This window comes from Anguilla rostrata, chromosome 14 (assembly GCF_018555375.3).
Source record: "Anguilla rostrata isolate EN2019 chromosome 14, ASM1855537v3, whole genome shotgun sequence".
Taxonomy (NCBI): domain Eukaryota; kingdom Metazoa; phylum Chordata; class Actinopteri; order Anguilliformes; family Anguillidae; genus Anguilla; species Anguilla rostrata.
The window spans coordinates 27,947,553-27,973,572 of NC_057946.1; the positions used below are offsets into that span (position 1 = coordinate 27,947,553).

A 26,020-nucleotide genomic window follows, 5' to 3' on the forward strand; every position below is an offset into this window, starting at 1 on the left:
AATCAATTCTTCCCCTTCTTGGGCTGAAGATTAACTTGCGCAACAGGTTGGATTCAGCTGGGTAAGAGGTCGAAATGTTCATACCTTCAGCTGATCATTGGCACAACGTCTCCCAATAGCAAACCCATGCCGTCACTCACGTAGTCTTGACAAACCTGGGAGAATGCAGCCCCTGGTGGACAAGCAGGTAAAATAGCAATTATACACATTGAGTACCAGCATCACCCACCAGATGGCGCCATCTCACAAAGTGTGAAGTGTTGATATGCTTTATGGTGACTGCCAGCTCAATTCGAGTCAATGCAGTATTAGAGAGGGTGGTTCTGTTTAATATACCTGTTAGAACACCTTTAACATACATTCATTAGTCCTCATTTCCAAGACCTTTGTGAACAAATAGGAGGAAGGGTTTTGAAGCTTTTGCCAGTTTGTGAAGACAAAATGAAATACTTTTAGGCCTGAAACAAAATCATTATAGGCCTGCTTTTGTGTATGTATATATATATATATATATATAAATGGCTGGCTCTAAAATTGCTGGCGCCAAATTGCTTTCAGAACACTATGTTATGATGCCTGGAAACAAAATCCAGGAACAACAAAGTCCAAGAACAGCTGTGACATTTTGTTGAATCCATGTTCTTATAACAATGCCCTGGCACCCTCTAAAAATCCGCAAAACTGTGACAAAAGACAATAGAGAGGTCCACAGACTCATAACTGCAGTTCCAATCATGGCCACATGGCAGAGTCTCTCCAGGACTGCCAGGGCACTGAATCTTCCCCTCAACCATTTATAAACAGATCAATTGCACCACCAGAAAATATATGTGATGCCATAATATATTTCAGTTGGTTATTTTTGTACTTTAGAATAAACAGTGAGCAGACTGTTTCGTTGCTCAGGGAGACGGCAAAGGAATGCCTATATTGGAGATCTGCCAACCTGTAATATAAAGATAAAGGCACACTTTACATTTGTCATGGACAGTTGCTCTTATCCAGAGAGGCTTTACATATTACAATAGTACAATACATAACATGAACAAAACAATATTACAGCGTGTACAATGGATGCATTATGAAACAACGTTAAAGCATATTATTAGAACGTTATAGTGAACATGCCGTCATACAGACTACCCTACAAAGGGGGTCCATGAAAGCCCATAGTAGGTGCTGTGACATCACTGACCCAGCAGTCAGCACAGACTCAATAAGAAGCAGTGACTCTGCCGTAAAGCGATAGGGTTTGATGCGGTGTGTCTCTGCGGAGGCTGCGGTGTTTGTGTTGACTTTGCGCGCCCGAAGGGTTTGTGTTACACGGCAGTGGCGTTCAGTGCGGTGTTGAGCCTCCCCCTGTTTACTTCATGAGTGATCTTGTGATTCTGCTTACAGCCCGAGCAAAACAGCCCACGTTCGTAGGCGGTGCCAAGGAAGGGGACCAGCCTATGGAATCCCACGGATTTAAAGAAAGGAGGAGGCACTGGCGTCATTCCAGCAATGGGTTGGGCCACACATACCACAGGCAGATGCAGTGAGGGTCAGAGCAAGGAGAGCAGCTGTCTGCAAAGTGAGAGGGCAGCAGAGGTGGGTAACCCGGCTTCAAAGAGTAGAAGTACTAACCATGTATTTCCTCCACCAACATGCACTAATCCAGCTGATTCTAATTAGCACGACTCTTCAGCCAGGTAGAACTAATTAGTGTAATCAGCTGGCTTAGTGCATGCTGGTGAAGCAAATACATGGTTAGTACTTCTACTCTTTGAAGCCGGGTTACCCAGCCCTGGAGGGCAATGTCAAGTCCGAGTGCAGGTCCAGTTGTATGGCATCTGGTCTAATTGTAGCTTTATCGCCCCGTCTGCCTTTGAGCGAAATTTGTTTGTGCGTTTTCATGGAGAGCTGGCATACTAAGTGTGTCTCCCCTATATCATGCGGGGCACTTCATTGGAGAGCCCCTGCCTTCTTCATCTCTCTAACTTCATCCCTTTATTTCTCGCTTTCTTGCTCTCTTCTTGGTGTTTTCAGCTCTCCTCTGTTCGAGTTACTTCTGAGAGTCACTGCCTGGAGAAGGGAACTTGTGTAATGTAGCAGCAGAGAGAGAGAGAGAGAGAAATTCAGTGTAATTATGAGAGTAGGGAAGGAAAAGATGTGCTTGGGGATGATGCTGTGAGGCTAAAGGCTCTGAGCTCAGAGCGCCGTGTTCCCTGGCCTCGCAGGTGGACTGTTTATCTGCAGAGGATGGAAATGCGGTCCTCAGACCATGGTGCTAATGATAAACAGTGGCCCGAGAAAGGCCCTTATTGTGTTAGGAAAATTAGCTGTGGGAGGAGACAGTCACGCTGCCTCTGGTGCTCCTGCAAAGAGACCAATCTGCTGACCTGAGAGAGCTGTAGAGACCGGGGTCCAGCGACCGACGTCCAGCGACCGACGTCCAGCGACCGGCGTCCAGTGACCGGCAGGCTTCAGTGTTCGCACTGACGGTGGTGAGTTAGCCATACTCTGGTTTTTACATCAGACGAAACTAGCAAACACACACACACACACACACACGTACACATATGTGCAAGCACACACTTCAGCCAGGACAGGATGGATGGAGAGAAGGTGGGAGAGAAAGAGAGACAGAGAGAGATGTTGTCTTTCAGTCAGTGTCTTAGTACTACAGAGCTCTTTCTGTAGTTTTAGCCTCAAGTTAAAATGTGGAAAATTGCTCACACAAAAAAAACAATGTATGAATTTGGTCCACAGCACTCCTGAACAAAAGTTCCAGGTAAAATGGGCCAGCACAGTTTATCTCATAATCTTTGTATATCATCATTTTGTATATAATTTTCTTTTTATACAAATTTTCATAAACGTTTTGAGTAGAGCGCTGTACATAAAGTCTCGGGGTGGTGCTGTGAAATTCTTCTTGGGAAAGTCACACGCAGCTGATAATGCTCTCTGTGCGGGGGGAGGGGAGCAGCTGGCTGTGTGTGTGTGTGTGTGTGTGCGTGTGTGTGTCTCAGTGTGTGTGTGTGTGTGTGTGCGTGTGTCTCAGTGTGTGCGTGTGTGTGTGTCTCAGTGTGTGTGTGTGTGCGTGTGCATGTGTGTCTCAGTGTGTGTGTGTGTGTGCGTATGTTATCTCTGAGACTGATGTTGCTCAGGTAACAGTGTGCTGGGTTTGGGGAGTGTTTGGCAGCCGTGTTTAATAGCACCCCATACCTCCGCAGGACAAGGTGGGCTATCACCGTGGGGACACACTCTTACGAGGGTGTGCACGTACACACGCTTACGCGTATGTGATGTGCCTCTGGTGCTTCCGCCTCATGTCAATGGCCCATAAATATGAAGTCTAGCAATTAGCAAGAGAACTCTAAGGTATAAGATAGCAAATACAGTGAGCTCCATAATATTTGGGACCACAATATTTTTTTCTTGATTTCTGTACTCCCTAATTTTAGATTTGTAATAAAACAACTCACATATGGTTAAAGTGCACATTCTCAACTTTTATTAAAGGGTATTTTTATGCATTTTGGAATCAAATCAGAACTTTTTTACACAGTCACTCCATTTCAAGGCACCATAATGTTTCAAGTGTGTGCTGTATTTTCAATGTCCCAGTCAAGGTCATTGATATAAATGAGGAAGAGGTCCCAGCATTGACCCCTGTGGGACTCCACTTCCCACCGTTCTGCTCAGATAAGATCCCCACTACTATTACGATTTGTGTTCTACCCTGTAGCCATTTCCGAACCCCACTCTGAAATTCATCCTGTAATTCCTACTGTCTTCATTTTGTTAATAAGTATCTCATGTGGTACCTTATCAAATGTTTTTTGGAAATACAAGTATATAATATCATAAGCCTTATTTTAGTCAAAATGGTGTTCAAAGGGTTAAAATAGAGGAAAGTAAAAACAGAGACAAAGGGGGGACAAATGGACACAGAGACACACACAGATACAAACAGACAGGCGAGTAGAGTAAGGAAAAGCTGCCTGACTCCAGTTTTATTATGGAAGTCTTACACAACGCTGTTACCAAAACAAGCAAACAAATAATGAGTCCAATGACCAGGTCACGGGACACCGGTGCCCTTTATGCTTGTCCTCTTAAATCCCATTAAATCCTCCAGACCCCATGGGACAGTCATAAATTGGGAATAGGGCTTAAGGTTGCCCAATGGTCAGGCTGTGGTGACATGTATTTAGACAGACGGATCCCAAAACTTCAATGGCAAATAGAGCCCGTTTATTTAGAGGAAGTCTATAGAAATACTTCTCTGTAGCCTGACTCCTCTTCTCAGAAAAAATAATTAATTGAAATTGTAGGGGGCGACATCATTAACAGTTTATGTACAGAGGAGTACAACAGACAGAAACTGAGGGAGTGTTAAAGGTTAAATGAAAGATTCTCAGCCTCTGTCCCTAACAGAAGCACATGGAGAGGAAACGCAAACAGCAATGGAAAGAGATTTCAACACTCATGCCTAATCAGCTTTCCTCCAGTCATTACCCAATAATACACAGTGACCGTCTGCTCGAAATACAACTCTTTCCTCTGAATAACGTGGGCCATGACTCCTGAGTTTAAAGAGGAAGGTGAGCTATGCTCTCCCAGACAAGGTTAGACCGGCGATTCTTTTATGGAAAAAAAACAAAAGGGTTACATGTGTGTGGGTCCCTGCCTCACCCTGCCATTTTTACCTGATAATTTATCACCCTTTCCCTTTCTAGCCTCTGACTCACAGCGCTCACACTCCTTCAACTTTAATTATAGACTCAACAACATTCCACAGAGAGAGTTACAGAGAGAGAGAGAGAGAGAGAGAGGAGAGGATAGGGAAGAGAGGGGGGACAGAGAGAGAAGCAGAGAGCGATATCAGGGCACTGTCCCGTTAGATCAACAAGTTTGGTCAGGGAGGTCAGACATTTATCAGAAGCAGGACGTTTGTGTGAATTTACAGCGAGGCTGATCTCTGACCTCTGACCTTCGCTGTACAGATGAGAATGGGCCAGAGACAGGACAAGACATCGGGGCAAGGGGTGAAGGCTGGCCCCCCTGAGGCCCCGCAGGGGGGCGAGGACACCTGCCGACAGTTCGGGGACCTGGGGGGACCGGGCGGCGACAGCAGCGCCATAGCCAACGGGCGTCCGGACTACCGTTACCAGGGCAACAAGGTCAAAGAGCCGGACAGCAGGACGGCACCTGTCTGGCAAAGCAACATGAGCAGAGAGAGCCCCCGCCCCCATGTCACAAAGGGCGGGGTGAGGGACAGAGCCCGAGTGGAGGAGGCGGCTCTTTTAGCCACAGCGCAGCTCCCTAACAGCCAGAACCCGGAGTCCGGAGCGCAGACTGCCTCGCGCCGGGACCGGAGCGCGGACCTCAGCACTCACAACGGGATGACCCAGCGAGGGAGGGGCCAGGGCGGGGGAGACGGGCTCTGCCCCCTGCTCGTGCCAGGCCAGGAGGGAGAGGAGATGCCCCTCTGCTCGGCTCAGGACGGCTGGCCTCCGGGCACCCCCGCCGAACGGGGGTCAGCTTACCCCCGCCAGCCCGTTCCGTCAGCGTTAAAAAAAGCGCTGGGGGAAGGGAGACGGGCCACGGGGGAGGAGGGGGAGACGCCTGGCTCTCCCTCTGAGGGAGGCATCTGGACTGTTTCGGGTACAGCCAGCGAGGGCTCTGCAGTCCAGAGTGGGCGGGAGGCTGGGGATCAGGACGCCTCCCTTTCAGAAGTTAAACAGGATGGAAGCTTCTCTGGCCAGGACCCCGTTTTTAAACCGGGGGAGTTTTTGGTCACGACTGAAGCCAGGACTGGAGCAGCTGCTGTTTCAGTCGACGATACGGAGTCCGGACAAAGGAGTCCGCACTCCCATAGAGAGACTGTGAGGGATCAACAGCACAAAGTCCCACAGCACAGAGATCTACAACAAAGGGATCTTCAGCACAGAGATCTACAACAAATGAATCTACAGCACCAGGATCCACAGCACAGAGATCTACAGTACAAATATTTACAGCACAGAGATCTACAACAAAGGGATCTACAGCACAGAGATCTACAACAAATGAATCTACAGCACCAGGATCCACAGCACAGAGATCTACAGTACAAATATTTACAGCACAGTGATCCACAGCAGCGAGATTTACAGCACAGAGATCCTCAACAAAGAGATCTACTGCACCAGGATCTAGAGCACAGAGATCTACAGTACAAATATTTACAGCACAGAGATCTACAACAAAGGGATCTGCAGAACCAGGATCTACAGCACAGAGATCTGTACATGAATCCACAGCATAGTGGTCCACAGTACAGAGATCTACAGCACCAGGACCTACAGCACTATAACTCACAGCACGGAGATCTACAGTTCAGGGATCTACAGTACAGAGATCTACAACACCAGGATTTACCGCACAGCGATCCTCAGCACAGAGATGCACAGCAGTCAAATATGGCCGATCCCAAAGAAATGTGGAGAGAGCTCCTGTTGGCTGATGAGGTGGTGGAGAAACTTGTCACTCAGGGTCATGATGTCACCAGCACTCCCTCAGCCCACTCAGCTACAGGTGAGGAGACTCTCAGCCCAGTCTTGACTCCAAACCTCAGGACTCTAGACAAACACCTTCCTAAAGATTCAGAGACAGGGAATAACCCGCCAGCATCTGAATCTGCCACACCTCCGTCCCTGTCACCCACACCCTCTCCCCTGCCAAACATGTCCTCCCCTTTGCCAACCACACCTTCCCCCCTGCCAGACACACCTCCCCCCCTGCGCGAGAGGAGAGAAGAAATCATGCACGCACAGATGGAAAGAGAGCATCCTTTCTTCACTGATGCAACATCTGCGCCGTCCACTGTCCAGGCGCTCCCACTGACGGACCCATTTGGGACGCCTGACCACCCAAGCCCCATTCCAAATGCGGGACCCGTGGCAGAGAGGGACATGTTGAACCCGACCCTGCATGCCGACCACATCTACACTGAGCCCCGCCCACACAGAGACCACACCCCCACGGAGCACCACCCACACAGAGACCACACCCATGCTGAGAGCGCAGAGACAAACACACTGGCCACGACTCGGCGCGATGACATCACTGCCTCGGGGCCCCCGCCAAGCAGGAATAAACCCAAGGGGCCCCCTCCGCCCGTCCCCAAGAAACCCAAAAACCCCTTCCTCCGTCCCGGGGGAGAACCCCACCTCCACACGCCCCCTCCTGTCCGAGACCCCTCAAAGCCCAAAGGGCCACCTCCGCCGGTCCCCAAGAAACCCAAGTTTTGCCCCTTCCTGCTGGGATTGGAGCGGGGAGAGCCCCGCCCGCACCCCCTGAGCGAGCCGGACCTGGAGCTGCTCCCCGAGGAGTGGCTCCCGAGGGCCGAGCCGGAGCCCCCATGCGGGGCGGAGGGAGAGAACGAGTGGGCCGACCCTCTGGACCAGGACCTCCTGGCCTACTTGGAGTCAGCAGAGCTACCACCCAGACCAGTCTCAGAGCTCATAAGGGAGAGACTGCTACTGCAGGAGAGAAGCTGGTACCAGGCCCATGACCAGAACCACGACCACAATCACAACCACAACCAGGCCAGGCAGGGCCCGCACACAGTGCGCAGAATGCTGGAGGACGGCCAGGCGGTGAAGGTGGCTCTGATAAAAGAGACCTTCGACGTTCCCAGACGGACCCCTGAAAATCTACCTGAGCCCACACCCAGGAAAAGTAAGGCCATACCGATGAGTACATGTCACAGAGCAGTAAATGTCAATTTGTGTGAAAACCATTACCTGTATTGTGACAGTTTGAATTAAGTGGTCTTAAGTACGGTTTTGTTATTACTGTCCTTAAGACTGTTTACTCAAACCGAATATTTTACCTTTTTTTACATTTATGAAGTGGTACTCAGTGCAAAGGAAACAGAGGCCAAGAAACACAACTTCCATAGATTTGTATTGTGTGCACAGAAACCATGCAGACCCGGACCATGTGACTAAATAGTTTTGAAACACCACCACCTAGTGGTAGTAAGCAGTTATGCACATGGCCTTACCGCGATGCTCCAGTGATAAAGAACACTGCCACTTAAGGCTGTCAGAGTAAAACATCAGCAGCAGTAAAACAAAGATAAGGTGTCGGGAAATACATGGGCAGCGTCGTTCTTCCAAGTTCACCAGATGTTACTCATCTAAGCAAAGACATCAAATGGAATTAACAGTAGCGCAGCCAGCAGTAAACTCACGAAATATCTTATAATTACATAAATAAATATCAATATTAAAGTTTCAGTATTATATAGATATCGGCAGGACAAAGAACACCAGTGAAATCACGCTGTTTCTGTGGATGGCAGAAATTAGTACAGGTGAGCAATGAATGAAGGGAACTTCAGACGGGCATCATAAATTACATTTTTGCATAAAATAGACACATCTGCTAACTTTTACCTCAAAGTGGAATTTGGCATGTGTCCTGATGGCTGGAGTCAGAGTTTTGCCAGTGTTTTTTTTTTTCATGTTGAAGTTATTTCTAAATTAGCATCCCTGTAAAAGCGGAAGTTCTTTGTGACTAATTGCTTTTAACGGATCTGGGGAGGGGGACAGTTTTTCCCATGAGCTGCAGATGCATAGAAAGCCAACAAAAGTAGGTAGACAAATCAGCTGTCACTTCCTGACTCATTCTGGTATTTAACAGATATGGCCTCTGACTTTTTAAGCATTAAAACAACTTCCTCGTTGAAATGGACAGGTATGACACTGATTTTGGAATGGTATATGGCTAATATAATACTATGAAAAAATTCTGCATTATAACAATCAGAACTACGATGTAACATACAGGTTGGTGAGAAAACAACTTGTACGAACACAGTTTGGGCTTTTTATGAATTGTCATTTATTATGTAAATTATTATACTGCTCATTCACCCTCTCTCTTTCCTGCTTGTGTCTCTCATGTTGCATATTTGCTATGTTCAGGGTTTCCAGCCAACCCTGTGGGGTTGAATATAGTTCATGCACAGCCAGCAATGGTGTAAACACTTGCACAAGATGAGCACATCCATTCATACAGCTTTGATATGGATGCCTTGATTGGTTTGAACATGTCAGTGTCAGAGACACCATGTGGTAAGCTCCACCTTTTTTGGGATTCATGAAGCTTCTGTTGAAATGGCTGACCAGCAGGTTTAAATAACATAAATTAATAACTGCCAAAATATGTGTTAAAAGACTGTGATGACGGCATCTGTGAATAATGTGACCGTGTAGATGATTTGATGTAGCTGTGAAGTGAAAATTATGATTAACAGTTTAGTTTAATCATCATGATTAATTTCTGAAGGAAGAGAGCGGAAGACCATGGAATGTACTGTATATAGTCAGATCAGTTGCTCCTTCGAGAATTACATAATGATATTAGGTTCTAACAATGAAATGCTATTTTGTTCAGAAACTGTTGAGTTAAATAATTACTAGGATAATTAGCAGTGCAAATAAGCTATTTCCTTTAGCATGTTGCGGCTTCTGAAGCTATCACTATGCTCACAGAACTGTATGTGAACAGTTTTGTGATCACATCACATTAGCACAGACCTCTTCAACGGTTGCAGGGCTAGCAATAAATATACGCGATGTGCAAAATGGATCTTAAGTGTTACTGGTCGTTACATGCACTGCGCTTCGTAAATGAGTTAAATTTGAATTTTTCATAGAGCTGCAATTCTAGATTAGGACCAGACTCCCATTACGAAATAAAAACACTCGATTGCTTCTCACACACCACCGTTCCTTATTTTCCGAGGGAATGGGATGCGTCCCGTGCCCACATAATTATGCATATCTCGAAACTCGGTCATTTTTTAGCGCTATGAATGGTTCTCCAACCCGTTGCTCAAAATTATTGCAAACTTGATTCGGTGATATTTTCAGGAGGCGTGGATGAGAAAGGGCGTTGCTTCCGGTCCATTGGACCTGGGGAGTGGGAGGGAAACTGGTTATCGGGAAGGGTGGTAACAAGCGGATAGCGGATACGTCTCTTCCAGGGAATTTCTAAACTATAGCTTGTTAGCGTTAAATGTTTTCCAATTATTAATTTGTAACTTGACCAGGGATATTTACTACAAATACAAACAAGGTAAGGACTAATAGGAAACCATAGTAATTAACGTTGGCTTATTGCAAATGACCATTATTAGCTGGATCAATATTTTGCGATAGGAACTGATGTGTAGAGATGCTCAATGTAGATTAATTTGATTGGATAATCAGTGCATAGCTGCATCTTAAATTGAAAACTGAGACTATTCATTTATAATCGGTAATGATTCAGTGTACCGTTAACTTTGTGTTAACATTTGGAACAGAACAGTAACCACCCTGCTAACATAGTTAAGATGACTTGGCTACTCCCTTTTAGATTGAATGAATGACGATAGAGAAACTAGCTAAGTAGCCTACAGACGGGCTAGTGTAGCTAGACATCTGGATTCTTGCCTTGTTAGCACCCTAGGCAATTCTGGCTAACATGATAGCTGCAGAGATTTCCGTGTGTTCTCCATAACGTTCAATTGATTTTGAGAAAATTGGTTCTGTAGCCTGACACCTGCCTTGTTCGTTTGTTAGCCAAGTTAGCTACTTTGAAAATTGATTGCAACGTTACTAACCAATGCATTTAATTTTGTCATTATGTATAATGTAAATTATTTGACCGATTTTCCTGTACCCACCAGAAGTAGTGTTTGTTTATATCAACAGTGGAATCCATTATGGGAAAAATAGAACAGTCAACTGGCGGATAATTTCACATTCACTGGGTTGGTCCACTGGGTGGGCGAAAAAATGGCAAGCTAACGTCAGATTAGTTGCAAAGTGTCCTCCTTTGTTTGCTTGCCAACTAGCTAGCAGCCCTAATCGGGTGGCATCATTTGCCTTTTCTCTTTCATATTCTTCTGGTATATTTTAGAGCGCGTTAATTGCGTTAAATAGCTCGCTATTACGTTAACTGTGCCTTACCGTTAGATTTGGGATGCACTCGCATCATGACACTGTAGCCGGCGAAATCTCGCTTGTTCTGATTCTGCAATCACTGGGATACATCTGAAAACATTAGCACTTAGCTATACCAGCGGTAGCATCTGTGGAGATAGCGGTCTTGCTTATTTTATTATCTAGTCTTGAATAGCACAAGCTATCAATCACCATTCATTGTTCGCTGTTTGGCTAAAACCAACGTATTGTCGTCCACTGAACCAATTAATCAAGTGGGTTTTTGTAATATTTCCGTTGTGGTGGTGTGTTGATTTAGCCAACTAACATCTCGGTATTTAGCTCACGTGTTTTTCACGGAATATGTATTGATCACTTGCTACCCTAACCCGGTTAACTGGGTTGATGTCATAGCCAGCTTCCAGCGGTTAGCGAAATAGACTCCGACCAAATGAGGTGCATAAATAGACTGTTCACGGATCGTAAAACGTGATGAGTTTGCCTTATGCGTTAGATGCGAATTACCATAACTGTAAATTACCGCGTAAAGTCACGCCCACCGGCAGTGGAGAAGTGAGGGTTAGAAATCAATATGACCCCTGGGCGACCAGCGGTCGGCTCTGGACTGATCATGTTTAGTGGCACACTCACTGCATGGTTGGAAAGAATTGATTAATTTGCGATTAATTCAATGTTCGTTATATGTTTGAGAATCATGCTCCGATGGCTGCTAACGGAGGCCTAAAACAGATTCCAGCCTGTGCTGTACACGGTGTTCCCACCCAGTACCCCAAAAAAGAGAAATAAACGAATTTGGGCTTGTTCACACTACAAATAATGACCTTCCGTATGCACTTATTGCACGTCGCTTTGGATAAAAGCGTCTGCCAAATAAACGTAATGTAGTGCAATGTTTCCTATCTGCACGTGCGTGTGGAGTGGGTCATATTGAATTAGTTATCATTAATTACCTAATTGGTTAGCTAGCTAGTTATTGGTGTTACACTGTGCATGTTATTTCATACCCAATTTAATTGTTGGGTGTTAGGCATGAGTAGGAAATTTCTCAGACAATGAATGCTTTAGTACATATGGCATGGGCCTTCGTTATTTGTGAGTTCTGTGCAGAACCGTAGGCATATGGTGGATTATTCAGTCCAAAATTAAAATACAGAAGTTTTCAATTTTCCTTTTCAGTTTTGATTCGGGGTTGAATAATCCATGCCTACTTTTTTTTTTTTTTTTTTTTACATCAAAATTTTTATTTTAACTGCAATTTTAATTCTGGTTTGATTGATCCTCCGTAGAACAGAAAACTTCAGAATGAGGTGATTGTGTGACTTGCCCTGGTGCTGCCAGCAAAGAATCTTCAATGAGAACAACCGCTTCAGTGTTTTGTGTATATAGCCTGTGTATTTTTCCCACCAATGGGAGGGCACCCAAAGAAGCTGTACCTAAAAAGGTACATATGACATTCCAATATGCAGTGAGATGTTGACTTGTATAACATGAAATATAAAATTAAAAATGTTTTTTTAGAAAGTGTGATTCAATTAAAAGGCTGTAAACATCTGTATTTTATGCAAATATCCAAATCCGATTAATGTTAATGTTGGATGTAGTTGATTGGGCGTTAGCATCAAAGTGTGTGTGCAGATTGCAACCTTCATCATTTTGCTGAAGTATTACTGCTTAGTACTATGGCCATGCTCAGCCGGTCAGCATTAGGTAAACACAGTGCTAGCCTTTCTACTCATAGAAATCCTGTCACGTGATGAAACTGAGACATGTCAGTATAGCATAATCATTTTTTGTACAAGGGTGGACTTTAAACACAAAGTATTTGCTGACATGCTGGATGGCTTTTTAGGATGATTCTCGTGGTGATTTCTGAACCCTAAGCTCATTGGGTCCCATTCATTTTTGGGTGCTCGTCCGTACCGTGAATACCCTCTAGTGGCGGCTGTAATGTATTGCAAGTGAAGCGAAAATGAATGGGACTGATAGAGAGTGGGCTAGCCTCCATTGTGATCGGGGAAGAAAGGCAGGAATGCAGTTGTGGTGTAAGGTCAGCGGTTATAGTGTCAGAGGTCATGGTTCAGGGGCTTCTGTTACACACTACAAAGGAGGGCTGTGGCAGGACTGGAGTGTGTGTGTGTGTGTGTGTGTGTGAAATGTATGTGTAGCAATGTATAGTGTTTTTTTTTTTTGCTCCATGCCCTCTGTGTGATTCTGTAGTCAGCTTTTCACACCTCTAACCCCTCCCCCTCATCTCTCTCTCTGTCTGTGTCTCTCTGTTCCTCCTCTTCTCTCCTCTCTGCTTTCTCTCCTTTCTTTTCTGTCCGGCCTGCTTGCAGACATGTTTCGGCGCGTGGTCAGGCAGAGCAAGTTCCGGCACGTGTTTGGCCAGGCGGTGAAGAACGACCAGTGCTATGATGACATCAGAGTGTCCCGGGTCACGTGGGACAGCTCCTTCTGCGCCGTCAACCCCAAATTCGTGGCCATCATCATCGAGGCCAGCGGGGGAGGAGCCTTCCTCGTCCTGCCCCTGCAGAAGGTCAGCCCCGCCCACCGGCCTCGCACTGGGGCTCCTCTCAGGTCAGGGGTCATGGGTCAGGCACGGGGGTGAGTTAGAAGGTGCTGGGGTTGGGTGAGACGTGTGGCACTGCCTGTAGAGCAGCCAACTCTAGAGCCCTGTATGAGCCCCTGCATCATTACCAGTCATCATTACTCTGTTACCCTCTCTGCTTTCGAACAGCCTAAATCAAAAAATATGAAAGAGGGGTGGACTGTTCACTCTCCTTTTAATGGAAAACAAGAAGGTTCTGGAGTTGCCCATGAGGTGTGTTTGATAGTGATGTTGTGTCGGCTATTCATGTGCCACAACTTGTGGTCGTGTTCGGTTGAAGGTGGATGAAGCGCGGTGGTCGTGTTCGGTTAAAGGTGGACGAAGCGCGGTGGTCGTGTTCGGTTAAAGGTGGACGAAGCGCGGTGGTCGTGTTCGGTTAAAGGTGGACGAAGCGCGGTGGTCGTGTTCGGTTAAAGGTGGACGAAGCGCGGTGGTCGTGTTCGGTTAAAGGTGGACGAAGCGCGGTGGTCGTGTTCGGTTAAAGGTGGACGAAGTGCGGTGGTCGTGTTCGGTTGGACAGGAGCCTGTGCTGGAGGAGTGGGAAGCGCTGGCAGGATGTGATCTCCTCAGCGTTGTCTCCTGCCACCCACTCGGCCTTCGGGTGGCATGGCGGTTCCTGTGTGGAGTTTGCGTGTTCTCCCCGTGACCGCCTGGGTCATCAGTGGCAGACATTTGAGGTTGTCTGTGTGTTATCAGACTGGGATTATGCAAATTTATGGAAATCTGTTTCCACCTGAATATGTAAAACCTGTTTCCAGTTTGATATTTCAGTGAACCCGACCGGTGATGCCAAAAAGCAACAATGCAGAGTAATCGCAGATGTTATGAAGGAAAAAAAAGCTTTTTAGGCCAAGCCGTTCAGTGCCGTCCCCTTGAACATTGGAAAGAAAATAAACAGTTCTCTACGCATTTGAGACACTTTTCATCGGTTTAATTTTCCACATCATCTTCGGTGTCCCCACTTTTAAAGTGTGTTTTTACGCTTTTCGTTTAGCTAGCCTTGCTAGCGTTAAACGAACCCGAGCAGTCAGCGCTAAGCGTTAGCTCTCGCCTCCTCTCGCTCACGCGCTTGCCAAGCGTGTGTCATCCACGATGGCCGCGCGATGGCACGTACAAGGTTAGCATAATACGGATATTATTATTCATTTATTTTCTCGTTGTAGCATAGGAGCTTTTTCTTCAACCCCATCAGAAAAGCAGGGGAAAAATCTGAGCTCAGTGACTCGCCCTGCTGTGCCTGTATCGTTTTCATGCTCGCATACGCAAGTGCCAGAGGTGGAAAATCCAGGTTCAGAAAGTGAAAGTCCTCCCCAGTATTTTGTTCCAATCACCTGGATTTTACTAATTAGCACAATTCCTCAGCCGGGGGGAGAACTAATTAGTGAAATCAGCTGGCTGACTTCATGGGTGGAAGAAACTCATGGCAGGACTTTTACTTTCTGACCCCTGGACTTTCTACCTCTGGCAAGTGCACTGTAGAACCCTGGGGTTGCTTTATTGGTGCGTGTGTCTATAGGATATTTAATGGAGTGTTTATTTGCCAGTTGTATTTATTGGTGTGTGTGTTTATTGGTCAGTCGGTTTATTGGTGTGTGATTATTGGCTGGTTGGTTTAGTTTCTCTCACCGTTTGCATGTTACAGGGCTGTGGGTGTGGTGTCGTAGGCTTTCAGAATTGTGTTTGTCTCAGGAGGGGGGTTTTGGTAGTAACTGAACCCATTCTGCACTGTCTGTCATTCATCACGCGCACACTGTCATATCATATCTGATATCTAATCCCAGTGCAGAGTCTGTGTTCTAATCCCAGTGCAGATTGTGTGTTCTAATCCCACTGCCATCTCTGTGTTCTATTCCCAGTGATGTCTCTGTGTTCTAATCCCAGTGCAGATTCTGTGTTCTAATGCCAGTGTTGTTGGTTCTCGCAGATGGGTCGCATTGATAAAGCCTACCCCACCGTGTGCGGCCACACAGGGCCTGTGCTGGATATCGACTGGTGCCCACATAACGACCAGGTCATCGCCAGCGGTTCAGAGGACTGCACGGTCATGGTACGGTCAACATGAGTTCTGAACCTGGGGGGGGGTGGGCATGGTTCTTCATGCTGGGCAGGAGTATAGTTTTTTTTTGAGGCAAGGGAGGAGTGTGGTCATGACTTCTGTTTCTCTGTTTTGGCAGGTGTGGCAGATTCCGGAAAACGGGCTGGTCAGCCCCCTGTCCGAGCCGGCAGTAGTGTTAGAGGGACACTCCAAGAGAGTAGGCATCGTCACGTGGCACCCCACGGCCCGAAATGTGCTCCTGAGCGCCGGTAGGTGGCGCCCCTGTGTACTGTCTTCATTCATGGCTCCTTTACTGACCTCATAGCAGTTACTTAACCCTTTGAAGAGTAGCTTTTTTTGAATGAAAGGCAGTGTTCTAGAACTCCACTGCTTTCAATTGCCAGCAGTGATTGTTACATCATCATTAGAATGTTCTATTAAGAGCATTCCCCTCACATTGCAGTCTCTGTTGGAAGTCAGGTGACCCTTAGTGCACAGTGTATATACTCTGTGTATGTGCGTGTGTGTGTGTGTGTAGGCTGTGATAACATGATCATTGTCTGGAACGTGGGGACGGGCGAGGCTGTGATCCAGCTGGAGGATCTGCACCCTGACCTGATCTACAGCGCCTGCTGGAACCGCAACGGCAGCCTCATCTGCACCGCCTGCAAGGACAAGAGAGTGCGCGTCATCGACCCGCGCAAGGAGAGGGTCATCGCAGTGAGTGCTGCTGAGCCCCGCCCCGCTATGCCCCGCCCCGCTATGCCCCGCCCCGCTATGCCCCGCCCTGCTTCACCCCACCCTTTGTCACTTTTTGTGAATGTCACATGCCCCCCCCCCCCTATGGGGGGCAGTAATGAATAAGTAACAAGTAAAAGCCAGGGAGGGGCAGCTGGGATCCCACTGCCCACCCACCCCAGGAAGCTCAAACTCGGCCACAACAGGACCTTTTCACAAAACAACGTTCCCAAGAATGCCTCAGATTAAACCAAGAAATGTTTAGCAACCCTCAATATTACTGTTTTGGAATGGCCATCTCAGTCTCCAGACTTGGACCAACTGAAAATTTGTGGTTTGAAATTGAAGAGGTCAATCCACAAACACAGACTGAAGAATTTGAAGGATCTTGATGTGTGTGTGTAATTAGTGTGTATAATGTGTGTGTGTGTGTAATCTGTCTGTGTGTGATATGTGTGTGTAATTAGTGTGTATAATGTGTGTGTGTAATCAGTATGTGTGTAATGTGTGTGTGTAATTAGTATGTGTATAATGTGTGTGTGAAATGTGTGTGTGTAATCAGCATTTATATAATGTGTGTGTGTAATCAATGTGTATATAATGTGCATGTGTATAATATGTGTGTTGCAGGAGAAGGATAAGGCTCATGAGGGGGCGAGGCCGATGAGAGCCATCTTCCTGGCTGATGGAAACATCTTCACCACCGGCTTCAGCCGCATGAGTGAGCGTCAGCTGGCTCTCTGGGACCCTGTGAGTCACCCTGCACCCTACACACTGCACCCTACTCCCTCTACCCTATAATACCCTGCACCCTACACACTGCACCCTACTCCCTCTACCCTATACACCCTGCACCCTACACACTGCACCCTACTCCCTCTACCCTATAATACCCTGCACCCTACACACTGCACCCTACTCCCTCTACCCTATACACCCTGCACCCTACACACTGCACCCTACTCCTCTACCCTATAATACCCTGCACCCTACACACTGCACCCTACTCCCTCTACCCTATAATACCCTGCACCCTACACACTGCACCCTACTCCCTCTACCCTATACACCCTGCACCCTACACACTGCACCCTACTCTCCCTCTACCCTATAATACCCTGCACCCTACACACTGCACCCTACTCCCTCTACCCTATACACACTGCACCCTACACACTGCACCCTACTCCCTCTACCCTATACACCCTGCACCCTACACACTGCACCCTACTCCCTCTACCCTATAATACCCTGCACCCTACGCACTGCACCCTACTCCCTCTACCCTATACACCCTGCACCCTACACACTGCACCCTACTCCCTCTACCTATATACCCTGCACCCTACACACTGCACCCTACTCCCTCTACCCTATACACCCTGCACCCTACACACTGCACCCTACTCCCTCTACCCTATACACCCTGCACCCTACACACTGCACCCTACTCCCTCTACCCTATACACCCTGCACCCTACACACTGCACCCTACTCCTCTACCCTATACACCCTGCACCCTACACACTGCACCCTACTCCCTCTACCCTATACACCCTGCACCCTACACACTGCACCCTACTCCTCTACCCTATACACCCTGCACCCTACACACTGCACCCTACTCCCTCTACCCTATACACCCTGCACCCTACACACTGCACCCTACTCCCTCTACCCTATACACCCTGCACCCTACACACTGCACCCTACTCCCTCTACCCTATACACCCTGCACCCTACACACTGCACCCTACTCCCTCTACCCTATAATACCCTGCACCCTACACACTGCACCCTACTCCCTCTACCCTATACACCCTGCACCCTACACACTGCACCCTACTCCCTCTACCCTATAATACCCTGCACCCTACACACTGCACCCTACTCCCTCTACCCTATAATACCCTGCACCCTACACACTGCACCCTACTCCCTCTACCCTATAATACCCTGCACCCTACACACTGCACCCTACTCCCTCTACCCTATACACCCTGCACCCTACACACTGCACCCTACTCCCTCTACCTTATAATACCCTGCACCCTACACACTGCACCCTACTCCCTCTACCCTATAATACCCTGCACCCTACACACTGCACCCTACTCCCTCTACCCTATACACCCTGCACCCTACACACTGCACCCTACTCCCTCTACCCTATACACCCTGCACCCTACACACTGCACCCTACTCCCTCTACCCTATAATACCCTGCACCCTACTCCCTCTACCCTATACACACTGCACCCTACACACTGCTACCTGCACACTGCTCCCTACACACTGCACCCTACACACTGCTACCTACACCCTGCACACTGCTCACTTCACACTGCACCCTGGTCCCTCCACCCTATACACTCTGCACCCAACACACTGCACCCTGCTCCCTGTACCCTATACATACTACACCCTACAAACTTCTACTGGAGCCTCTATCAGGAAGCAGGATTACTGAGTTAGCGGGATAACTGCACTGAGTAAAACCCAGAACAGTTCTTTTTAGATTTGGGAAGGTTCCAGGTTTTACTCTGCATAGTTATCCTTCTAGCTAGGTAATCCTGCTTCGTGATACAGGCCCCTGGCGTCTGAAGGGTTAACGTGTCTGATGCGGGTCCTCCCTCTCACCATGTGTGTGCACGTGTGTGCACGTGTGTGCACGTGTGTGCCTGTGTTTTCTGCAGAAAAACATTGAGGAGCCAATTTCAGTCCATGAGATGGACACTAGCAATGGAGTCCTGCTCCCATTCTACGACCCCGACACCAGCATAGTGTACCTGTGCGGGAAGGTGAGTGTGTGCGTTCAGTACACCCCCAGCCCACACCCCACATTTCTGCTGGGTACTCTTGGGACATTCCAGTGAGAGCTCACTTTGAGGCTTTTGCTGCTGAATGGGCTGTTTTGAAGGAGAGTGTGCTTTATTCTGATTGGCCGGTTCTTCATTGGTTGCCAGGGTGACAGCAGCATCCGGTACTTTGAGATCACGGACGAGGCGCCGTTTGTGCATTATCTGAACACCTTCAGCACCAAGGAGCCGCAGAGGGGTGTGGGATACATGCCCAAAAGGGGACTGGACGTCAACAAGTGTGAGATCGCCAGGTAAGGCTGCACACACACGCACACACGCACACACAAGCACGCGCACAAGCTCTCATATTTATAATCACGCATACAGAAATCCTGCAAGGACGTTAAACTGCAGTACCCAATCTGTCCTGTAGAGGACAGCCTTAGACAGTAAGATATGCTTAGTGATACGAGCTCATGCGGTTTGTGCCGGTTCTGTGTCTGCGAGCGGTTACGTGATAAAGCGATGAGGTAATCACTTATGACCACTCTCGGGTCCTTTGTCTCCACAGGTTTTACAAACTTCACGAGAGAAAATGTGAACCAATCATCATGACCGTGCCCCGGAAGGTCCGTCTCTCTCCTTTTCTCTCTCTCTCTTCTCCTCTCTTTCTTTCTCTTACTCCACCCGTTTCTGTCTTTCTCTTGCTCCCCCTTCTCTTTTATTAATTCTTTAGTAACTTTTAACTTTTACTCTGTTTCTTATTTCCCGCTCTATTTCTTATTCTAAAGCATATTCTTTTGCAGAAATCTCTCCAGATCTAGATAGCACAGATACACACTGACTCTTTGCCATACTGGGCATTAGTTATGATGAAATAAACTACTTTTGTGTATATAAAGCGAGTCGCTCATGCTTTACAGATTTTGTAATTTTGTGGGAAGTGTACCAGTGTGCAGTAATGGTCACAGAGTCCCTCTAACCCCCCCCTCCCCCCCCTTGCAGTCAGACCTGTTCCAGGACGACCTGTACCCGGACACGGCGGGGCCAGACTGGGCGCTGGAGGCGGAGGACTGGTTCCAGGGGCGCAACGGGGACCCCATCCTCATCTCCCTCAAGCACGGCTACGTCCCGGGCAAGAACCGAGACCTCAAGGTGGTCAAGAAGAACGTTCTGGAGAGCAAGGCCGCCAAAACAGAGAACTCGGCCCCCGCCCACAAGCAGGCGTCCCCCACCCCGTCTATAGTGAGTCCAGTACCCCCGACAAAAACCACAAAACCCTCACTAAACAAACCATGGTCCCAATCTCATGGTCCCCTACGAGACCAACATTACCCCTGATCTCCCTCTGAATGGGCCTCATTCACAGAACTTTAAAAAAAATTATTCTTACTTTTGTTCGTAAAAATGTTCCTACAAAAACATAAAATGAGATTCAGGACACTCGTGCATTCCTTTGTTTGTGTGCATATCCCAGGTGTATGAGATGATGACTGCTGGTTGTTTGTAAATTTTATGTGCAATCCTGTTCATGTGATTAGCATGAGGAAACAGCCGTAAACAAATACAAGTAAGAAAAAAAATGATGAATGCCAAACCATTCTTGGAAACGTTCTTAGACGCAGTTTACGATAAAATGTGATCGTACACACATTTTGTGAATGAGGCCCATTGTGTTATTGTATTGTATGTGTGGTATCTAACCTGTGTTTTTGCAGTACATATTTAAACTGTGTGCGTGTGTGTGTGTGTGTGTGTGTTTCAGCAACGCGAGGCACGGTTGGAGGACATTGTGAAGGAGCTACGGACGGTAAGGGAGATGGTGAGCAGCCAGGAACGGAGGATCACCAAACTAGAGGAACAAATGGCCAAGCTCTCCATCTGAAGCCCCGCCCCCCCACGCTCACACTCTCACATACACACACACCGTTCAGGACAATCCATTGGCTGGGAGAGGCTTGGGTGGGTGGGGCCAGTCACTGCCAAGCTTGACGACAGCATTCCGCCTGGAGCCCGCCTAACAACGATCCCTAGCAACATTCCAAGAAGATTGAGTTCTGTCCCCTCCGAAGATACGAAGATGCACACACACACACACACACACACACACACACAGAAAATCACAGTGAAAAGAGTGAAAAGACAATTTAGTCCAGCTTTTTATTAAAAACAAGCTCATTTTAATAACTGGTGATTTTTTTGTTATTGTTTAACTTGTTTTTTAAATTGTGACCATGAAGGTGCTGTTGTGAGGAGTTAGTGTTTACGGCGCTGTACCCGGCTCTATTCTTCACTTCCTGTTGCCAAATTTGAGTGGAGTTTTGTTTACACTTTCTCCTTTACAGTATTACTTCCTGTTTGAATTTTGTTTTCTCTTTTTGAGGTGTCGTTTGTAGACGAATGCCGCAGGGGCCGCCGCGTAAAGGAGGCTAACGCTTTCACCTGTCGATCAATCAATTAATCAGTCAAACAATCAGCCAATCAAACTGTGAAACCGGTCGAGGGCAAATTCCCTCTGGCTCAGTGAAGCCTGTACTCTGGGAGGAAAGATGTGCTCTCAGGTGCTCTGCTAGCAGTGTTCAGCCAACCTGCCATTTCATTGGCTCGTGGCCTCATTCATAAAAACGTTCTTGTATTTAAACTTAAACGTAATCTTAAGATCGCTTCCCGAGTTACGCTTACTTTTGATTTATAAGAAATGACTAAGACTGAAAAGTCGGTTCATGGTAGCTCGTCTGCGTTTTGCGCACCTGTGATGTATGAATCTCGAACGAACTTCAGTTTGAACGAGACCGCGCTTTAGCCTCGCGAATGCTCTAAAGGATCCGGTAAGGTTCCGTTTGAACGTTTCTTGCACTCCTCATGCCTAAAATGTAATTCCTAAAGCGCGCGCACAGCCAAATTCGGGGATTGGCGTGCGGCCCTCAAACGTGCAGTACCTCCACATGACCACCAGGTGATTAACTTACGTCTGGTGTAAACTTTACGTGGAGATACAATCATATCCACGTCAAAGTGGGAAATAACTGCTTGGTTTTCTGCTCAAGCCACTATGTAATACACAAATTGACCGTAAGACCGTTTTATAAATGAGGCCCAAATGTATTAAAAGTGGGGTACCGGAGTGTGTGGTGAGTCTCATTAAATGTGGGGTATAGGGGTGAGGGGTGAGTCTTGTTCAAAGTGGGGCGGAGAAGTGCATGGTAAGTCTAATTAAAAGTGGGGTACAGGGGTTGGGGGTGAGTCTCGGCTACAGTACTTCCAGCTGTAGGTGTCTCCCAGATCCAGACATCTGTCTGAAACTGATCTGAGAACAGTTTTGTGACATATTGCTCCTGTGACCTGTCTCTATGCCTGCCAGACGTCCGAGCCCGTCGCCAAAACGTGTGCACACGTGTGCTCGTGCGAGAGGGATTTGAATCATGTAGTTTCTTCTGCACAGTAAATAAATATAATGTTCCACAAAACTCCGGTTTTTCTGTCCACGTCTCTTTCTCTGCTCCTGCTGGTTTTATGAACGTGAAAAAAAAAAAATACGTATGACATGACTTGCACAAAAGTACATGGACACTGGACACTGATTTCAATACAATTATGGTAATGATGTTAAGGATATTCCTGAATCTGAATGAATAGAACTGAGAATGTACTGGTAGGTGAGGTGATTGTGATTGTGAAGGGTCTCTGAATAGAGCTCTTGGTGTTTATGAATCTGAATAATACGCCATTTTAGAATCTCTGTCCTGTGTCATTGAATATCCGTGCTCGGTGTGATGTCCATGCTCTGAGTAAAGTGGAAAGAAGGAATGAGTGAGAAGGGGACACGGTGAAAGATATGAAAGAATGGGGGGAGAGGAAGAGAGAGGGAGAGAGGTAGTAAGTAAGGATATGTGCACGGGATTATCAGCTATGAGTGCCAGCGTGGGATCTGCCCTGCCTCGCATCAGCCCATCAGGACGCACTGCTCCCAAAATCACACCCCCACCACTGCTACCCCTCATGCCAGCCAGGTTAGTAAAGCACCATTGGGGGGCCCACATTCCAGGGTTTCCTACCCCCATATGGCCAGTCACCCATATGGGGGTAGGAAACGGTTTTCTAGACTGGCAGAAGTACCTTGGATCCTTTTCATTCACAGAAGAATTTTTACGTTTTTTTTACACGGTTCATAAAGTTTCTTTGCTTGTTTTATCCCATAGGTGTGGTGCACAGGGACTTTTTTCTTACAAGGATTTTAGTCTGTTTAAACATCTAGACATTAGACTAAGATTTTAGTTAGATTTCTGATCATTTTAATCCACACAGGCATCATAGTGGATTACTGATGTTTGTTGGTTCATCTGATGAGCTCTGTGATTGCTTGTCTCCTATTGGTTCTCTGCCCTGGGGCTCTCTGTTTTGGGGCTCTGATTGGTGGTTTCTGATGGCCTTTCTCTAATTTCTGCTTTCCAACTGGCTCTTTGCACTGGAACTTTGTGATTGCTGGTTTCTGATTGGCTGTATGTTCTGTCACTGTACAAGCAGTGTTTGAGTCACTTGAAGTGCATTTTTTTTGTTGCTTAAAACCACAAAATTGTTAATGCCTCCACACCAAATGTTGTGAATCTGGTAGGTCATGAAAAAGTTAAATGTCTAAAACATCTTTCATTGCACAAAAGCTATCTGGGCCAATGGAAAATAAACACTAAGGCCGAAATAATATTTTAAAACGCAAGAAAGTGAACTCTTCCTTTTAACTTTCAACAAGAAATTACACAAAGAATTCTGGCCAAATTCACTCCTCAAAGTGTGCAGTTTTGTAGACTCATCCTCTCACGCAAAATGGTTGTTGATGGATTGGACTGTATTCAATAAGAGTGAAGGAACAACATCCAGTTCTAAAGGGCTTGCCCCAAGTTGAACTGGGGAGTGTACGTGTGTGAGACAGGACAGCAGCCCCAGTCACATGTACAACAAAGAAGGCACAGATCAATGATCTGAAGAAAAGTCCTTTCCCTTCCACAAGCTTGATAAACCTTTGAGCTTTAATACTGGTGAGTAAACAGGTTTGTTTATAATAGGGACTTTATGGACTGAGTGCTCAAGAACACAAACTCAAACTCTATATTAAAAATACAAATTTTATTATCAATTCATCAAGTGTATATACAGGAAGATGGTTAGTCAGAAGCAGCTGATGCACATTACATACTTGTATACTGTAAAAAAATAAATAAATAATTGTACTAATCGTCTCTAGTGAACACCATCAGAAAATAGTTAATCAACACATCTACACATAAAATGCCCCCCCCCCCCCCCACTGGTACCCCCACCCCACCCTCCTAAAGAAATCACCTCTGAACCAAACAGTCACTCTGTTAATGAGCCACCCCAGTCCTGACCCAGCCACCCACCAACCCACCCATCTAATACAGATGATTACAACAGCTATATATCCTAATTTCATATTCTAAGCAGTGGAAAATTACAGAACACAGAATACTGACCTTGAGAATGAAACCAGACATATTATCTGTATCTCAGTAGTAGCTATGCAAGAAGAAACTTATATCAAATGCACAGTCAGCTCCTCTTGCAAAAAAATCACACACATACAGAGCAGATGGAATTTTGTGTATATTTAGTCTGCTGTTGTTTTTGCAGCAGGCCACATAACCTTGACATTACGATCATATTTAGTATAGCAGAAATTTAGCCCTTACTATGACATGTGTGAGCCATTAGAATAAGAACAGTCTTCTAAATCAGTTCCATCTTCCACTCAGTGCAACATCTCCCCAGCACCTCCCGCTGCACAGGACTGGCCCACTACAGGTGGACCTGTATCCTGGAGACATCTCAACTTCCTGTTTCTACACCCATTGGCTGCAGCTCACACAGACAGGAAGCAGGAAGGGAGACAGACAGATCATGAGCAAAACCAGCAGGACATTTTTGTTATAATACACATATTAAAAATTCCGACTTTGATCCTCTGTGACTGTTTACTATGAAGTTAAAGTTTACTAAACTGCACCAGTCTTTACATATGTAGACTTTTTTCTGGTGGGAGCCAAACTCTAGACCAGGGGTGTCTAATCATGGTCTTCAATCAAGACCGTGATGAGTAGAATCAGGTTTCTTAGTGCTGGGCTAAAGCAAAAATCTGCACCCACCCCCAGCTCTTTTCAAATAAAACTGGACACCATTGTTCTGAACTGTCAAATATTCAGAGATGCGAAAATAAATTGGACAGAATGGATTGTTTAAAGTTTAGCTTTTGAATGCCTTTACATTAGGCTGAGTTAACATCTCCAGAAAGTTAAGCTGAAATTCAGTCATATAGTATAGCAGAGATTCAGGCATAGGACTCCTGAACTTCGCCCAAACCGTGTGTCTTTGCAAAGCAGCGAAGAGCAAATGAATTACAATTAAATGTATACACTATTAGAGCTGTACAAAACAGAGTTTGGGTGAGGGGTGTATTTGAAGTGAGGAAGGTGTTTGGGGTGAGGAGTGTGTTTGAGGTGTGAAGTTTTTTTGAAGTGAGGAATATGTTTGGGGTGTGGAGTGTGCTTAGAGTGAGGAGTGTGTTTGAGGTGTGGGGGTGTGTTTTGGGTGTGGGGTGTGTTTGGGGTGAGGTCTTGGTGTAGCAGCAGGGGAGTTTTTGACTGAAAGCAGGTCATTGTTCTCCTCTGGTCACATCTCTCTGTTACTCAGATAAGACCTGTACTTACATGCAAACTAATTGATTGATAGACGTCGCTTAGATCCGTTTTTTGATAAGGACAACAGACAAACAAGCAAAGACACACAACCACTCTCTCTCGCACACACACACACACGCACACACACATGTAAGGGA

General features: G+C 46.6%; 1 protein-coding gene across 5 annotated transcripts; it reads left to right on the forward strand.

The window, feature by feature from the left end:
* The first annotated feature begins 2,344 nt into the window (after positions 1-2,344).
* On the forward strand, positions 2,345-22,640 carry LOC135239298 (coronin-1C-A-like). Of its 5 annotated transcripts, none has more exons than XM_064307862.1 (12): positions 2,345-2,486; positions 4,992-7,710; positions 13,328-13,527; positions 15,524-15,646; positions 15,774-15,903; positions 16,173-16,354; positions 17,003-17,122; positions 19,069-19,173; positions 19,339-19,484; positions 19,745-19,802; positions 20,179-20,418; positions 20,939-22,640. In XM_064307862.1, exons 2-12 carry the CDS (start codon positions 4,992-4,994, stop codon positions 21,056-21,058), a joined length of 4,143 nt encoding a protein of 1,380 aa, XP_064163932.1. In that variant the 5' UTR covers positions 2,345-2,486; the 3' UTR covers positions 21,059-22,640. The 5 variants fall into 5 exon arrangements, with proteins under 5 accessions (XP_064163932.1, XP_064163933.1, XP_064163934.1 ...); XM_064307864.1 differs by lacking the exons at positions 2,345-2,486; positions 4,992-7,710 and adding exons at positions 9,968-10,119; positions 12,278-12,432; XM_064307865.1 differs by lacking the exons at positions 2,345-2,486; positions 4,992-7,710 and adding exons at positions 10,354-10,372; positions 12,278-12,432.
* Positions 22,641-26,020: the final 3,380 nt, after the last annotated feature.